The sequence below is a fragment of the Mchenga conophoros genome, linkage group LG3, assembly GCF_057382185.1.
Source record: "Mchenga conophoros isolate Kocher_MC1m ecotype Shallow Benthic linkage group LG3, M_conophoros_male_GT1.1, whole genome shotgun sequence".
Classification (NCBI taxonomy): domain Eukaryota; kingdom Metazoa; phylum Chordata; class Actinopteri; order Cichliformes; family Cichlidae; genus Mchenga; species Mchenga conophoros.
This window is the reverse complement of record NC_140528.1, coordinates 43,946,112-43,964,927: the sequence shown is the minus strand read 5'-3', so window position 1 is coordinate 43,964,927 and position 18,816 is coordinate 43,946,112. Positions and strand designations below refer to the sequence as shown.

At 37.4% G+C, this 18,816-nt stretch overlaps 1 protein-coding gene across 1 annotated transcript; it reads right to left on the bottom strand.

The window, feature by feature from the left end:
• Nucleotides 1-489: 489 nt before the first annotated feature.
• On the bottom strand, nucleotides 490-16,551 carry LOC146578868 (uncharacterized). The gene is made up of 28 exons (XM_085269156.1): nucleotides 16,455-16,551; nucleotides 13,423-13,491; nucleotides 13,064-13,122; nucleotides 12,742-12,891; nucleotides 11,530-11,697; nucleotides 10,067-11,053; nucleotides 9,825-9,964; nucleotides 9,462-9,663; nucleotides 9,244-9,360; nucleotides 8,923-9,122; nucleotides 8,750-8,840; nucleotides 7,982-8,659; nucleotides 7,613-7,683; nucleotides 7,359-7,517; nucleotides 7,210-7,251; nucleotides 7,029-7,121; nucleotides 6,815-6,889; nucleotides 6,634-6,722; nucleotides 6,442-6,544; nucleotides 6,234-6,350; nucleotides 5,993-6,144; nucleotides 5,726-5,875; nucleotides 4,596-4,653; nucleotides 4,372-4,500; nucleotides 2,988-3,074; nucleotides 2,678-2,772; nucleotides 2,523-2,565; nucleotides 490-2,318 (listed from the first exon to the last, which is right to left on the bottom strand). Exons 3-28 carry the CDS (start codon nucleotides 13,077-13,079, stop codon nucleotides 2,010-2,012), a joined length of 4,521 nt encoding a protein of 1,506 aa, XP_085125282.1. The 5' UTR covers nucleotides 13,080-13,122; nucleotides 13,423-13,491; nucleotides 16,455-16,551; the 3' UTR covers nucleotides 490-2,009.
• Nucleotides 16,552-18,816: the final 2,265 nt, after the last annotated feature.

Genomic DNA, 18,816 nt, shown 5'->3' with positions numbered 1-18,816 from the left:
AACCTACAGAGATTTCTGGAAGTATTCCTGGGCCATTTAGTAATGTTAGAGATACAATCAGATGAGTGATGCAGTTTGTTCTCAGGGCTCGAAGACCATGGAAATCTAATGAATGTCTTCACCCTAGTCGCTTACACACAAAGACATCTTCAGTTTCTCTGACTCTTTTGTTGATGATGTACAGTAGGTGACATGAATGAGTTGAAGGGAAGTTATGAACTGTTTCTGACAAATAACACCAGGAACCTTTTCTATGTAGCTGACAGCTGGTAACTGTGCAGGGGCAGGTCTAGCAAAGTTTTGCCAGGGGGCCAGGTAGGGCATTAACAGGGACCAAAGTTTTTATCTGATGTAAAATGTATAGAAATCATACATATACCAACAAGACAGTGTACATCACTGTCACAACAGCGTGTGTTTTCATTCAAACTGACAGACAGAAGCGAGGCTGCCATATCGCGCCATCGGCCCCTCTGGCCAACACCAGTAGGCGGTAGGTGAAGTGTCTTGCCCAAGGATATTAACAGAATATTAACGATATTAACGATATTAACAGAATTAAATTTTAAAAAGAAAACAGCTTTATTGACTAAATGCTGGGAAAAAAAGATCAATACAGATCAAATCATCTAAGAGGAAAACTGACAGACAGAAACTGTAAATACAGTGAGGGGGATGTAGACAGTATATACACACAACACCCACACTCATACTAATTTGTGAGCTTAAATACATGAATATCTCTATGTCAACACAATGTATATGCTAGAAAAGAAATAGCATGAAGTTCACACTGCTTTGGTTGCTGTGTGTTTTGTAACACTGGCATGATGTTTATGGTGAGGTTGGAGTTTAGGCTACAGTGAAACTGCATTACTCCTGTTGTTTTTGAGGTATTAACAAATGGAGCATCAGTGAGAAAAGAAAAAAAACATTTGTCATAAAAAATGTTAAGAAATACATCCCCTGTAATTGATAAATGTGTTTGTTTAGCATTTTTTTAAATTTATAAATATATTCTTTATGTGTGTAGAACATCAGAAAGTAGAAAAAACTAGAGCTGCTCTGCTGATGGGAGGGGATGAAGCCCACCCACCAGTCTCTGTCTCTAGCTTTCTCTCATCTATGTGCCAGTAATCATTAAAGTAAAATGTTTATATATTATTTCTATCTATTTAAATAATGTTTGTTTAATTACACTTTGAATTCCAGTGTTTCAGTGAGTGGATAGTCTATTTTGGTCTTTACAGTCCACAGCAAAAATAATAATGAGAGAGTGCAACATTTTGTTTCATGCATTCACAGTTGTATCATAAGCATTAATTCAATAAATACAAGTCCTAAAGACTCTGGTTAATAGAAAAATGTGAATCCTTGTGACTGGCTATGCTTCGAAGCAGCAGGTAAAACACCTGCCGAAACTGCAGTACCAACACTTCATTTAGTTGCAGTCATGTGCCCTGTGTGCTTTGAACCAGGCTTTGGAGCAGTGTTTCAAAACATCTGTGCTCCAGAAGCTTAACACAGTGTTGAAATGTCTGTTTCGTAGGCATGACAAAGACACCGAGGAAAAGACAGAGAGATGAGCCTGGGAACAGGAAGGGAGAAAATACAGGGATAAGGTACAACAAAGGTATTCACGTAGACAGAGCATTAAGGCCAGACACAGACAGGGCGCTCAGGAATCAGAGGTAGACAAATGGACACTGACTGGTAAATGGACTAGTTCTTCAAGTCTGAGCATTTAAAATGATTTTGCACAATTTACTTCATCCATACACTTGTTAAAAATGCTTTTCCTATGTAAGTGTATTCTATCTTACATGTACATGCTTTCACATTCATATACAAGCAACTTGGGGTTACTATCTTGCCCCAGGATATTTGGCATGCAGGACTGCAGCAGATGAGGATTAAACCAAAAACCTGATTAGTTGGTGACCTGGTTAACCTCCTGAGCCACAGCCACCCAAAAGACAGACTGAAGAGAAACAAACATAAACCAGAAATCAAGTACTTATAAAGTTAGGGCCTGAAAGGTTAAGGTCAGGAATTTCATTTTCTTTCTTGAACATGGCTAAGATTTCTTTAGAAATTGTAAGTTCTGTCTCAGCGCTGTCACTGTCATCGCTTTTTTGATATACAAATGTGACATTTTCTCCTTGGGAATCGTCATGGTGACCACCCTCCTGGATCTGCATGTCATGCAGGGTTTCTTCTTCTTCCAATTTGACCTCATGAAGGTCAATTTTTCCATCCAAGTCCTTGTTGTAGCAAAAAGCAGCCGCAGCTTTGCAGTCACTTTGAAAAGTGTTTTCCTGCAGAAAAAAAAGACAAAGTGTTGACAGTATTAATACTATTACATGTAAAATACAAAACAATGCTCGTACATCACAGACTTTGCCTTCCTCTTTTTTTAACTTGCAAGTTGAAACTCACACACAAGGACACTCGAGTGTAGATTTTTATACAAAGTGTTTTGCTATGTAATTTTTAGTGTGTCTGTGTGTGTTTTCTCTTACATCTTCTATTTGTCCAGAATCACCAGCTGTTGTCTCTCTTGTACTGATTAAGAAAAAACAAAAATACAAACGTGAGTAATTATCCTTTGCCACACTCAGTCAGCAAAATCAGATTAAACTGTGAGTAAACCTACAATGTAAACAATGGAACTTACATTTCCATGCCTTTGTAAGATGTGCCCTCCAGAAGTATAGATTCAGCTTGGTATCTGCACATTTTCCCGCTGCTTTGCAACCATCGAATCAAAACCTTAACAACAATAAAGTTAAAGTTACCACCTTTAAGCTGTATTTCTTGTATAGATGTTCACTTGAAGTTCTGCAGTTTTCATTCTCCGTTCAAGAAATTAATTATAGTAAAAACCACATGTCCTAAATTATGCTTGTCTGTTTCTGACACATATAATTCGTTCAGAATATCTACAACATTTTTTCAATCTTTGATCTTTTTTGTTCTCGGCTCACCTCTGGCAAAATGACCTCTCTAAGGTATAGCTGCTCCTCCACTGGCGTTGACAGAATTCTTTCAAGTCTTTGGATCATTTCTTCTGTCTGGAATACCAAAAAGGACAGAAGACATGGGGTAAAAGCATAGGACACAGGTTGCATGTCTGGTGCACTGTCACTGTCTGCTCGAATATGCTCCCACTCCCACAGAGCTAAATGTATTATTGGTCATGTTTCTTGCCTGCCTGATTAATGTTGTCAAGTTTGTGTCATGCCTCCGTCTTGTCATGTTTTCTTGTTTATTGTAAAAGTCCAGTTTTCATGTCTTTTTGTTTTTGGTTTACATTTCCTGTGCATCATTATGTTCATCCTCGTCAGCTGTTTCCTCACGTGTCTCCACTCCCCCTGATCACCTTATGTGCATGTTTAAGTCCTTTGTCTCTTACTGTTCTTTGTCAGGTTGTCTGACATAGTTTTCCCTCATTTCACTGTGTTTCATAGCATTCCTAGATACTCTGTGTTCATAGTTTTTCATAGTTGTTTTCACAGAGTGTCATAGTCTTTTAATTTACACAGTGTTCTTAGTCCCCTTAGTTTTCCCAGTTTCGGTGTGTCTCTAGTGTTATTCTCATGCCATCAGCCACAATAAAGGCTCACTTTATTTTTGGAAACTTAGTTGTGTCTCCACCGTGTCTGCTTTTGGGTCTACCTCATCTACACACCCCGCCGTGACACAATTTACTGGTTAAGAAAATGTCCAACAAAGTTTTTCTTGCCACCATCACCAAGTAAAAGTAAAATTTGCTTGTATAGTGCAATGTATAGAACTAATGAAATAAATGTAAAAAACAATAAACAATTGTCACAAAGTGTCTTAAAGTCATTTAAAATACATGGTAGTAAAATGAATATAAAACTATATATTTTTGTAGTATTACCATCCCATTACTAAGCCTTAGAATGGCTTATTTCAGTGTTATTATGCAGATGTTGCCACGCAGTTAGAGTTTTGGCTTATTAGTTATGTTAATCCTGATATGGGATACATTCATCCATCCACTTATTTAACTACATATTCTGTTTACTGTCACAGCAGGGCTAGAGGCCCCAGCTGAGGGGGGGCAAATGTTGGGTAGACTTTTTGCAGATTAATAGTTGAAGGGCATGATATAAAATCTGTTTTTTTGAATTTGTTTCTGTTCAGTCCACTGCAATTCAGTTTTTATGCACATAGAACCAAATCACAACAACAGTTGCTTCAAGACACTTTATATTTTTTAATGTAAAGATCCTGAAATTTTTAGGTTATGTAAACATACTTGAGTGAAAAACTACAGATTACTATGGATGCTAAACTCAAGTTGTAAGTGTGAATAAGATCATAAACACTGAATATACATACCTTTATGTCACTGAATAAAGTAAAATGTTCACTGTAATGTTTGCGAAGTTCAGGATCAAATTCTCTGTGATTCCACAGATACATCCGATTGGAGAGAACAAGTCCACTCTGCAGTTTTCTTTCCAAATCCTGTAATATTAGAATATAAAATGTGATTTAAATGTATGGTAGCTGATAACATGACATACAGGTTAGTGAAGAAACGTTAGAATGCATTAAATCACCTTAATTTCTTCATCTGAAAGGATTTCTGTAACTGTAACAGCCTCCAGCATGTCACCTCTGTTTGAGACAAAAGCATTGCCCATGAGCCTTAAATTAACCACAATCTGCAACATTTGTATTTAAATCTTTATACTGTACAGGTCAGATGTTTACCTACACTTATGGTTGTCATGGTAATTTGTGGATTCTAAAGATTTTTTTTTTAACTGTTCTGCTTCCAGGGTAAAATAATCATACAAAATAATCTTAATGATAATACTTTATTGATCCTTAAGGAAATTATGTGGGTTACAGTTGTTTCAACAAATACAAAAATTGGGTGCACTAGTTTTAATTTATTTTGGTATTTTCTTTTAGCCGCACAGAATCAAAATTCTGACTTGATATTTGAGTATTGGAAAAATTAGTAGAGTTCTTAAGCCTAATGACTTTGCTTGGAGCTCTTTACCCAGCTCTTTAGCATAGTCCAAAAAATTTAAGTTTGAGGATTTAGGGAGGCCATTCCAAAAGCTTAATATTAGACTGTTTTATGTATTCCAAAATGAGTTGTGATGTGTTTTTGGCCACAATGCTTGACCTTTGGCATAATGTTCTTGGTTTTTGGCTTTTTAGTCCTCCAAACACATTTTTTCCTAAATAGCTCAGTGTTACGGCCCTAGCAGGGACTCCATTTTAAAAGACCTTCGCAAGTTGTGTAAATTTACAATTCTCCTTCTTATATCTTCACTTAGACTTTCTCATTATTCGGAGTATTGGTCAGTCCAATAAGTGCTGTCAAATAAATTACTTTTGGGTGATCAGAAATGAGAAGGTAATAGGCCTTAGCCTTGACAAGGTAAATAGCATCATAGAACCTTGACAACCACTTGTTTAGACACTTTAGTATATGTCTATATTTGAGCCCTTATGTACAATTTTGACTCTGTGGACCAGAGAAAATCTAAAATAAAAATTGTGCACTACAAGTCATTCAAGATATTTGTGATGCAATCATTCCACCCTGGAAAAAGAATAGTTTAAAGAAATCATTACCGAACCACAAAATTAAATGTTAATGCTTATGATGATCATATGTAAACTTACAACAACAGTATGACAGTAACTGATATTCAAATCAAGAGTTTCTTACACATTAGTTGTAAGGTTGCATCCGCAAACAAAACCCTTTGATTCCCAGTCTTTCGAGTCTCCCTCCACACCAGCACACTCAAAATGCAGACATTTTTTGCAGACAGTGCACAGTAGCCACATACATTGATTTCTGTGGTCATGAAAAACACTGTAGAAAATCAAAGTGAATTTTAAATTTCTACCATGTTTTAAAAAAAAGAATAACTTTCATTCTGAAATGTTTGATACATAAATAATGTTTAGTTGTCAGTGTTGTTATGCACACCTGGTTTTCCCAGTCACTCTCTGGAACAAGCATGCCTTTATTTGCATGGCCATGCAATGAATCCCTGAGTCGGTCTGTTCAACTCCAGCTTCTTGTATTTCCATTTCTTTCTGTCGAATCTTCAACATGTCTTCCATAGTCGGTGGGAAATCCTAAATAACAAAACCCTTAATATTATCACACAATATTTCATATACTACCAGTAAAGATTTTGTTATACTCAGATATCTATTTCTCTAACCTCAGCTTTCACATTTTTCAGCATTTGTGTAGCGTGGTGCAGACGAAGAATCCTGCACTCACTAAGGGTCAGAGCATCATCAGTGACCTTGTGATGTAGGACTTCATTTTCTGCAGCCTAGTTTGAAATAAAATTAACAATGATGACCCAACACGTGAGCAACCAATAAATCATGCAAAAGTAGCAGCTCCCAGGACAGCAAACTCACCGAACACACAAAAACACCACAATTAACGGAGTCCTCCTGCTTCCACTGTGGAGGATATTTGACTGTCCAACCTTGAAGCCCACCAGAAAACCTGAAGACGTTTCTAAAAAAGAGAGTGGCAGCAGTTCAGCTCCATCAGTATCGCATTCATTTACCTGCAAACTAAAACTGTAGCACAAAATCTCCTTTTACCTGAGCAGGTCCATGTCATCATCACTGATGCTGCTGGAAGTCATCAGTGAGTCGTATATTCTAATCTGTTTGGCTTTGAAGTCAAACACCTACAAACATATATAATCTTAAATGCTCAGAAAAATATAAAAAGAGTAAATGTTATAGGCTGAAATCTCTTTCCTAAAATGTTTTGGCTCACCCAAAGGATGAAATGGTTGCCTGTCTCTGGTGAAGAATGACCCACAATTCTGGGAAGGAATATCTTTTCTGAGTCCTGTAGCACAAACGTAACAGTTGTAGGTGCACACGGGTCATGTAGCATGTAAAAAGCAATATTGTTTTTGTAAATTTATGTTTGGGATTTTTTATTTATTTATTGTTTTTATGTTTTTAATTATGCAAAAAGGACCTACCGGAATGCATTTGGCAACTTCATCACTGACTGCTCCAGATTCGGTCCATTCCCGGTGCCACAAAGTGAAATCAAAGGTGCCTAAAGCACCACACTGTCAAATAGAACATCTCATTAAGCATTTCATAAATACTCATTGACCAATGAAAATATCATAAAGGAAACAAATGAAAATGAGTCACCTTGTTTTCTTGAGCGAGCTGCCCCACCCGATAGTTAACAGCCTGGAATGTTTACGAAAACAAGATTTGTGGCTGGCAGATGATTTCTTAACAAACAAAGCTCTTAATTGTGGTAAAAAACAAAAACAATTTTATTTTTCAGCACTTACATCATCTGTCAACCACGGCGATGACAATGATGACTGAAGCAACAAGTCTAGTGGGCAAACGCTGCTAATGTCTTTTATTGAGACTGGAAATATTCGTGAAACATAAGCCAGGGCTTGAGTTTCATCACGGGATCCAGAGAGTAGCTGATTGAGTTTCTCCTTTATGCGCACAGAAAGATAGCATACTAACTCTTAAGAACTTTAATAATGTTCTGTATGTCAACATCAAAGTGCAATACGAGGGTTTTTTTTACCTTCTCATCATCACTTGTGGCATATAATTGTGATATGGATGAGGATTTCAACACACTGTGTTCCTCCCCTTCTAAAAAACAAAACAAAACTGAGCAATGATCTATCGTCTAAACAACGCATTTCATGTTTTTCAAGCACTCAAACTGTTTGCTTACTACAAGGCTCGAACTCAAAAATTCATACAATTTTTTTCCCCAAACACACTAACACAAAAAACCAACACCATTGACTGAGGGAGCCGGGGAATAACACAATAGCCTTCTCACTAGTAGATGACATCCTCTACCTTCCCAGCCAAAGACACCTGTGCTTACAAAACTGTGATATTTTTACGAGTTATTATTATATCATATATCAGTCAAACCTACCAGCAGTATGAAATCCCAACATCCCATGCAGTCCAACAGACAATTGTGTGTTGCCCAAAGCCTCCATCTCAGCCTTAAATGTCCTGTTAATTTTTTCATTGTGTAGTTCAATCAACACTCTCACAGTCTGTTTGAAGTGGGATTCATTCATTTGGCACAAAGATTGCCAAATGGATTCAAGCTCTTGATTGAACTGTTTTGCTACTGCAGAGTTGACCTCTCGTCGAAGTGTTGGGCAGATGACAAGGCTTCTTAAATTATCTTCTGGATGTCTTGGATTTATTTGGTGGAATTGATCATACAGTGAATACCTGTCAGATGTCCTTGTGATTGGATGTACTGCTGGTGTTCCATTTATATTTTGCTGTAACTTCACTGGTAATGGAAATCTGAGGTTCTTCACCCATTGCATTTCAACCTTTAGTTCATTTTTGGTTGCTAGTTTTAGATTATCTGTGGTTGGTGCACAAAGTCTTCCATCGTGTGGCTTAAAAAACATCTGATTAGTTTGGTCATTAGTGTGGCTGGCAACCTCACCAGCCATGTCAGAAATGTAACAGGTTGGAACGTGCTTAAAACTTAGCAAGCCATCTGCATGGTCCCTTGCTGACTCCATCCAGAAAAGAAAATTGATATAATAAACAACACCATGGACACAGGAGAAATGAAGTACACCACCTAAAAAATATATAAATTACAAAAAATTATATGTCAAAAGTACTTTTTTAAAAATTTGAGGATGTTCAAAGAGAAAAAAAAACTCATCACCTGTTTTTTGAAGTTTCTTGGAAAGTTTTGGGTGTAGTTCCTTGAATCCATTAATCATACCCAGTGCATTCTGGGATTCTTTTTTCTGGTTCTATAAAAAGAAAGATCCACAGTAACAATGACAAAAGTAAATGTTAAAAAAAACCAACAAATATAAATTTGATTAGTTTTACCTTCTCTGAGTCAGTGGTTTGAAGCATTATGTCTTCAATTATTTGTTCTGGTGAATGTTTGTTCTGATTATTTTTTTCTTTCAGTGCCTTTTTAATCTCAGTTTTTGGAAGGATATCCCTCAATCTAGTGTGCTTTCCCATCCATGGTGCCATAGTAGACTGGTGAACAGATTTGCAGTATGGGTTTGCAACAGATGTTCCTATTTGGAAGACACAGTCTTTTGATTTGTACAAATATTCATAATAGAGACAGTGTTGTGCTTTATAATTCTAGACGGTCCTAAAACTATTGTTGTGTAAAGTTCTCACACTATAACAAACCTGCTATAAGGCCTTCTGCTATGAGTGATTTGTCCAGATCTGTCCATGCCTTGACGATATCCACTTCAAGATCCTTGTCAGATATGGTATCTGGATCTGGCCTTTCAAATGATCCAACTTCAAATGAAATTAAACACAGTTAACAATGCAGTTTTATCTAATTCTTCACCGAAATTTAGTAGTTTACACATTTCCAAGAGAAAAGACATTGTCCTTACGAGGTACATCAAAGCCTAGTTTCCAGTTGCCATCTGCCACAACCACAGCTGGGTGGTGTCCACACTGGTAGCAAAAGAAGTTGAAGTCAAAGTCTGATAATGACAAAAAGTGGTGGAATGCCTTCTTCACCATTTGGTGGTGGTAGCGATTGTCATTAAGTACTGACAGAGTGTCCAGCATACGTCCACTAGTTGTCTTGTTCTGCAATTAAACAACATATAGAATTGGCTTTCAATGTCCAAACATGTTGAGATTAATTTTCTCAAAATATGGATATGTTTTGTTATTGTTGTTATTTGTAATAAACTTCCTTAATGCACTTTCCAAATAGTGGTTCCACAATTCATTGTTAGTTGGCTTACCTCCAAACCTGACAGCAGGAGTTCACATAGAGGTAGTGTTAATAAGATGTGGTTGTTAAAATTGTGGAAACCAGAGGAATACTCCTGAAATCTCACAGTGTTAGCACACCGTGGGCACTCTTTCATAGCAACGGAGACACCTGATAATTAAAGAAAAGTACTTTGTAATAGGTTGAAGATAGTTGTATGCCAAAGGCATACACATAACACTGTTTGCATGTTTTGTTGTTGTTGTGACTTACCTTTGTGGAAATTGCTAAGACCATATATCACAGCTTGGTTGGTGATAACTTTTGGGGCGTTAAGCTGAGGAGGGGTCGGCCCTGGACAGTAGGGACAGGTGTTTTCCCAAGGAACAAAAGATGGCGGTGGTTTTTCCTCTTGAGTGCCTAACTTCAGGTCCTTCGGACGTGGAATACGCTTTTTGGTGTAAATATATTCTGTCATCCTACATATTTTTGCTGTGGATATATTTTTTGATGTCTCACTAATAATGCTGTTCTCTGATGTCTCCTGGAAAATCCACCACATTCCCATCATTACGTGGATACATTGCTGAGATCGTTCTGTTCCCTGACACTGGCAATTCCATTTTCTAGTTACTGAATCAAATGTCACCCTTGTCCTCTGGAACTGACACCAGTGGTCAGTTTCATTTGTAAAAACTGAGAAAAAATACCACTGTTGTGAGGGCCCCTGATCTTCATAACACACAGGAAATACGCTATCAACACCACATTGTTTGGCAGCACTGTCGAGTGCCTCACATTTTGCGCCCCACTCAGATGACATTAGCCCTCTGCTCAACATGTCCTGAAGTGATTTTGATGTAAGGACTGCTGGCTTAACATATGGCTTGGCATTTTTTGTTCTTTCTAAATGAACACATTCTTTTCCCGGATTTCCCGAAAATCGAGCCATCTGCATGAACCTGCGACACTTCTCAACCTCACAGTCTATTTGTGGTGGATTAGCAGACTTCATGACGTGAATTGGAAAAGCTGGACTGTGTTGTGTTTCTGTGTGTTCTGGTGTGACATAAATGCCATTTATAACATCAATACATGTCATCGGTGCAGAGTCCAGGTGATGTACTTCTCTGATGGGTCTTTTTATGTGTGGCTGTTTACTCATCATAGCTGTGCAGGGGGTGCATAAAAATTGTTCAGGCTTTGAATCTGAGTCCTCTGGGGAATCATCACTAATGTTTTCAGCCTTTCTTTTTAAAGAGCTTGGGGTTTCTATGGAAAAAAAAAAAAAAAAACAGCTGTTAATCACATCATTCTAAAATCTAATAAAGATGCTTTTGTTTCATTCTGAAAATAAATTATTGCCATGAACTGATGTTGCTTTTTTAAAGGTATAGGCACAAGAGTGGGTTCAAAGATGGGGAACAACTATGACAGTGAGGTAATTGCATCACTGTTATCTATCTATCTGTATATCAAAGTATAACAGTATAATCATAAAATAAAATAGTGTTAAATTACCTTGTTTTTTGCTTGATTTGATACCTGCAGAATAAAGAAATTGAAAAAATAAGGCACAAAGTATGTTATATATTGGTATAATAATATGGATGTCTTTTCATTTAAATTTAACTTTAAAGACCTCTATAAAAAAGAACATGCTTTAATGATGTCGTGCATCTTCACTAAAAGATAGCTATTCTCCCCCTTCTTGGTAGTTATATGCTGAGAAGATCTGTGAATATTTGCGGATGCCATAGCAGAGCTCTTACCATGTCTGTCTTTTAAATGTTTCGTGAAGATAGAAGATCGTGTTAAAATTGCAAAGTTACACAACGGACAATGATAATGGCTTCTCTTTGCTCCTTTGACATCCTTGCAATAGCAGGCCACCACAAATTTCTCTGAAAAACAAGCGAGTAAATGCTTTTCAGTACATGAAATGGTTAATACAAAGTCACCTAGTCAGTGACACCTTGGGGAGAAAGGCATACTGGCAATCCAGGGACCAAAAAAGCCAGTTGAAAAGAAAAAGTATTCATACTGGATATTTGCACTGATATGGACTAGGCCAGGGGTGGGCAATCTCAGTCCACGAGGGCCGGTGTCCCTGCAGGTTTTAGATCTCACCTTGGGTCAACACACCTGAATCACATGATTAGTTCGTTACCAGGCCTCTAGAGAACTTCAGGACCTGTTGAGAAGCTGATTTAGCCATTTCAATCAACTGTGTTGGTTCGAGGACACATCTAAAACCTGCAGGGACACCGGCCCTCGTGGACTGAGATTGCCCACCCCTGGACTAGGCAATATGTTAGGAATGAAAGGCTGGCACAACATTTTAATGGCACTGAAAATAATCAACTAAGGGCTCTACTCTGATACATATTTCTTTAATTATTTTGAGCAACGCACATAAACTAATACACATATTTTATCACACACAGCATGACAAACATCCAAATTGGCCAAAAGATTTTTTTTCTGGAGACACACATACACACACTAGACTAGACTTCGAAAAGAGACATACAAATAATAAGAGCAGAATGAGATTACGTGGGTTTATCCACGTAGAGCAGACCTACAAATAATTAAACTAGACTAAACACACATCATTGGACTCTGTAACTTTTTATACACCACAATTCATATTTACACAGCTGTGCACCTATAATACCTGCCATATGATTTAGAAATAGCACTGTTAATACTCGTGTCCCTTTTTTCTTAAGAGAAGACTAAAAAGGAACACAAGCAGATTACTAACAGCAAACAAATTAAGCCAAATAAACAAATATGCCTCGAGAAAATCAGGGGAATTATAAACTGATTTAAATAATGACAAACTAATAACCAAGACAAACATTTAAATACTAAATTGAAGAATAGTGTAGTGTGTAGTAATCCCCAAGTCCACTTTGTTTACACATACATCTAGTCCTTACCTTGTTTTTTTTCCAAAAAATAAATTCCATCTTTGAGATGCTTTTTGTGAAGGTGATCCTTGTTTGCACGTTCTTTCTTTTGACAAAACACACATTTATCACCAGCAAGGGCCATCAGTGATGCAACATCACTGAATACCTGATGTGCACCTGTGAAGAACAGAAACGACAAAATTTATACAGAAAGTAAACGCTCTGAAACATTTTAGGTTTTCAAATACCGGAAATTTTTTTTTTCAGGTTTGATGCAAATGACTCAATATTGCACTTTAAAAATGTGAATTTGTGTTCTGTGTGAATTATTATGTGTTGAGCTTCTCACCTTCCTTTTTGTCCATGTTTTAAGAAGATGCAAACACACCCAGGAATCAAGAGAAGAGCCTGGAGACACATTAAACTAATTTAGAGAACAATGTTAGACAATTGGACTTAAGAATAAAAAGCTTGGTGTAGATGTAGATCAGCAGGCAATGCACCACTTATTCTATGTATACTCAGTGTTTGTGTATTTGGTTACATTCAAATTTCAGTATAAAATTCTGAACTGGTTAAAGCAATTGTAATTGTCACTTTAGAAAAAAAAGGTAAGTATACTAAGGTGCATGTTTTACGACATCTTCAAAATTAACCTTTAATGTTTTCTAATATTTTTCTAACTGGGTCAGTATTTAAGGCACTTACCGTTGTTCTGAAGAGATCTCATAAAACACAAGCACTCTTCTAAGCATCAGGATGAAAAAAAATTGTCCACTAAAAGATAAGAAAGTTTAAATTACACCAGCTGTTTCCCTTTTTTAAATAAATAAATAAAAGATGTCAGTCTACCTGTCCCACTCAGCTGGGACAGGTACAGTCAGCTGTTTTGCTATAGAATACCTGTCCAAACCTGCCAACAGTTTAAGCACCATTCAAGCAACCACTGGGTGTGTCTATAAGGAGTGGCAACCTCTTTCATAGCAATACACGCACATTGATTGTGAACCAGGAAGAGGTTTATTAAACAAAGAACAAAATTCTTCCTCTCTGACTGTGGGTTGTAGATGAAGCTTCTCTTTCGCTTTATTTCTGTGCCTGTATTTTTTATGTATTTATTTATTGTCCATGGACCAGCAGATGGAGCAGAAGCGAGACGATCCGAGTAGGTACTAAAGGAAAAGGACTCAACGCTCTGTTTGTGATCTATTGTACTGCTATGTCAACACATTGTGGCTTTGTGCTTTGTATGTATGGCATATGTGACATTGAGACAAGGGTGTTACATTACCCTTTACATTACCTTTACATTACCTGTCAGATTTTCAATGTGGTTTCATAACATGTGTTTTAAAAACTGACTTAAGATATGCTAATTATTTAAATATTTATATATTATTTACTTATTTCTTTGCACATTTATAAAACTAAAGAAGATCTTATTTCTTGGAAGTTGTGTTTATAATTTGCTCTCCTTCCACTAAATGGGACTGTAACATTTGCCTCTCAATAGTACTCCATAAAGCTCCATGGCGTTTTTGGGTTTTTTCTGTGTTTTAACCCTCTCCAGGCAGACATTGCAGATTTGCAACAGTTAAAAACTAACAACCTGATTACTCCACATACATATTTTTTGAGTTTCTTTTACTCACAAGTACCACTGCAGGACTTGGTTGTGCATTAGCAACAGAAAACTTAATTTGGGCCTGAGAGGGTTAACTTCAAAATATATGGTCGTGAAATTTATCAAGCACCAAAACTACAACTTGTCAAAATGTCCTACAGTTCCTACCGTTCAGTTCTCTGAAGTCTTATTTTCCTAATATCATGGAGCAAGGTTAATTCTAAAATTGAGTGCCCCTGGGTGCTTACTTTTGCTAAAATTCCCTGTTAGTGTTGGCATAAAAGAGCAGATATTAAAATAACAACTGTAATAATTGTTGGAATTCTGTAGTTTGGTTTATTGATACATATTGTCATATCATCATTACGAAACAAAACTGGAAAGACATTAAGACATTATTCTTGTCCAACTGAATTTAATATATCATTTCGTGTCATAGCTAGTGTTCCTCTTTTCATTCGTTTATTTACTTTCAGAATATTAAACAGGAAAGATAAAAGGAATACGTGTGAATAACTTACACTAAAACAAGGTGATGCGATATATCTGTGAAGGTTCTCAATCATCCAGGTCATCGTAGTCTAAGAAGCTTGGAAAGAAAAGTGTCTGGACTTCTTTAAGTTGCTTGAAGACGTTTCACCTCTCATCCGAGAAGCTTCTTCAGTTCTAGGGTCAAATGGTGGAGAGTCCCAGATTATCTTTGAGATCCCTTCGCAGACGCCTCAACGCCCACTCACATCCTGGGCCATCTGACCTCAGGAAATAACATGATAGGGTGGGACTAGGTTCCACAATGAGCTCACCCAAAACCTTGGCTGATTGTGACCCACACCCGCTTTCACACCTTGGCTCATGTGATTAATTAGAGGATCATTTAGGGGATCATTGTCCCTCTCGGTGGGTCACTCCCACAGGGCTTATAACTGGGACTCTCCACCATTTGACCTTAGAACTGAAGAAGCTTCTCGGATGAGAGGTGAAACATCTTCAAGCAACTTAAAGAAGTCCAGACTTTTCTTTCCAAGCTACTTGGACAAGGCGGATGCGATCAATTCCTAAAGGTTATGTCATATGACACACAAGCACTGATGCACACTGAGAAGCACCGAGAAATCTTTCAATTCATGCTGTGAACATGAACTCAAGACCCCTGACCTCTGAATTGTCATTCACTGCCCTGACAACAACTAGACATAACACAGAAGAGGAAGCACTTTCTGCACTCACTCGAAAGAGCACCATCAGCAGTATTAGTTTGTTTTCTAACAACAAAATCTCAACTCAAGAGGAAAAACTTCAAGGCCAATATCAAAACAAGGCTTACTTGTTTTTACATTGAAAGTAGATTTGTGTGTGTTAGAAGAAGCTTTGTTGGAATTTCTTTGATGTGTTGGTCACAATCCTAAATAACAGTGCTTTGATGTCACTTGTTTCAAGTATGTCTGTTTTACACTATAATTTACGCCAATAAACATAAACAGCTTCTGAGTGTATGTCGGGAAACGGGGAGAATCCCAGAGATGGTGGAGTCTGTTGTTTGTCTTTGAAGATGGGGAAGAGGCAAAATGCTTTCTCTGCAATTAGAACAACACATATTTTTAGCCTATCATTTAGAGCAATGCCTTTATTTCTCTTATGTCCTGCATGAAGAAAGACAGTGAAGGTGGCACTGAGAGCGGTCTCTGAAAATGAACAGTCCAGGTACCTTTTAAATACAGTCAACAGAATAATTCCGCAGTTGTTGTTTGATTTTTTGTTCTTTGATCTCCTCCTTCAAAATCCCATATTACCTTCTATATGTTGAAAATATGCATGACACTTTTGAGAACCATACTTTCCAAGCTATAATACTTTTCAACCAATTAAGTTGACCTTGAACACCTTTGTGAGTAGGGCAGATTTTAATGAACTGCTAACACGACCCTGCTCTGAAACGCTACAGTTTTATCAGAATTCATTGAAAACTTTTGTAGTTATTGTATTTACACACAATGCAAACTCTATCAAAAACATAACCTTCTTGATGAAGGTAATAAAGCTGAAAGCCACTGAGTGTGAGAACAGGGAGAAATAAAGCAGGTCTAAGTCACTTCTGAGGCTGTTTTGAACCACTTACTGTTGTTCTGAAGAGATCTCTTAAAACGTCCAAGACTCTTCAGAAAAAGAAATGTCCACTGAAAAGGTTTGAATCCATTCCCGGAGTTGTCATCCCTCTTTGCATTAAATATGTCAGTCTGTTTGCGTAGGACTCAGCAGGATGCCGGTATACTATCTGCTGTGCAGGTTCATTGAGTAAGTTTCCCTTTAGTTCGAACCATTCTGATCAGACTTTGTAAATGACTGCTTCCGGAAATGTTGTGTATCCTTCTGATTGGGTGTGGAAGATATGAAAACATCCCTACGATAGTGTCATACTCTCCATACCTGTCTACCACCAGGCATGTCTTTATTTTTATGTTTCTTGCTTTCATTTTGTCCACGTTAGATACTGTCAACCGTTCTGCACCATATCTCTGATGTTTTGTCTAACCGGTTGAGCCAGTTGATGCAGGTTTTATCCGAGCTGGAATCAGTCCAAACAAACAGCTGAATATGTGATTCTACTGGCACGTACAACAAATTGAATCACTTGAACATAACGAGCAAAAGAATAAAACCTGAGAAATCATCATTGCTGTCTTTCTCAAATTGTAACTTTCTAGCAAGAGACAAGAGATGATTTAATTATCATTATTTCAGAACAAGTATGACTGCAGGACCTAAACATGTTTAAATTGTGACTCCAGAACCATTTGTGTGAACCAGGACGATGTTTTAACAAAGAACAGAGTTCAGAGTCCTTCCTCTTTAACTGAAGGATCAGATATATAACAGGTGACTGCTTTTTGCTTTAACTGTGTTTTTTTCTTTTATATGTAAACCAACAAACAAAACCATTTTTAACTCAGTTTATTATGTTTATGTCTCCTAAATGTCCTTGTGGTTATGCCAGATAGGTGAGAATTCCAAGGAATTTTCTATATATATGTATGTGCCCTTATCTTAAACACGTCACTTGCAGCCCAGTGGATGTTAAAAACCCAAGTTCCTGATAGCCTCTGCTGTTGTTTTAAAAAGTGCAAGGCATGGTATTCGATTCAAAATTCAAGAAGATAAAAAGAACAAAAACATAGGCAGCGATTCCTTATAAATAATCACCCAGTAGGAAAAAAATATCTAGGTATATAACATAAGTTAATTAGTAAAACAAAAATTAACAATAGAGTATAACGTGTGATTGTAACAGTAGCAGAGTGCAAACAAAGTGTTGTAGTTTTAAGAGTCCATTTTGGCAGAAGCTGCTTATCAGCTTTTTTGGTGTGTCAGTGGAAAATCCTGAAACGCCTTCCTGAGTGGAGTCATCAGTAATAATACCGGCGCTACCACCTAGACCACTGTTGTCTTCAACAGGACGCATTTATGGGTCAATGATGACTGTTTTCTGCAGTCCTTTCGACATCTGTTTGCCTTGTGTTGCTGTTTACTTCAGCTGTCATACCATACCAAAGCTGTGATGCAAGTGAGAACACGGTCTGCAGTATATCGGTAAAAGCTGAGGATGTGTTGTAACAGTCCGATTCTCCCCAGGGTAAATAAAAGTAGAGGTGTTGTGCTTTGCAGATGTCAGCAGAGGTGTGATTAGACCAGGGGAGGGCCTCTGTGATGTTGGAGCTCTCACCAGAGTTATGAAGCTGAGGGTTTGCTGCCCGTCGTCGCTCAGGTCGCCGCTTCTTTCTGAAATACGCCACAATCTCCTTTATTTTCTGGGTGTTGAGGATAAGATAATTCAGAGCTGCCAGATTTAGCAGTGATCCCAGTATGGCATCTCATTATTATAGATGATCAAACCACTGACTGTTGTGTCATCTGCAAATTTGCTAATGGTGTTTTCTGCATGGAGAGCGTGGTAGTCATGGGTAGAAATCATACAGGGAAAGGCTCAATGCATACTCCCAAGGTAGGCCAGTTTAACCTGAAATTCAGTGGACTCTTCGTCAGGAAGTTATGAATGGAAGATGCTATGTAAAAATGTCAGTGTTTGTTATCCTTGAAGACTTCAGGTCACAGAGTGTTTGTCTCATTATAAGAGACAAAGGAAAATGTATACATTTCTGTTCTTCTGTTAAAACATTGATAAAAAACGAAAATGTAACTTTAAGACAGTGAAATTAAAACAATGCACAAACATAAAGTACTAAAAAAGGAAGTTTAAAGATCTTGTTTTTATGAAATATAAACAAGACAATGTTTAGTGTCGGTGAATGTCTCTTTTCCTGTTTCATTCCTGTCAAGAGTTCACAATTGAAGTCTACTTCAAATTTGAACTTGAAGTAGACTGGATGAATGTTTACTGATGGATGAATATTTACTGATGAGACGGATAACAAAGGTCATAGGTGTGTACTTCTTCCCACTTCTTTTCAAAACTTAAACAAAAG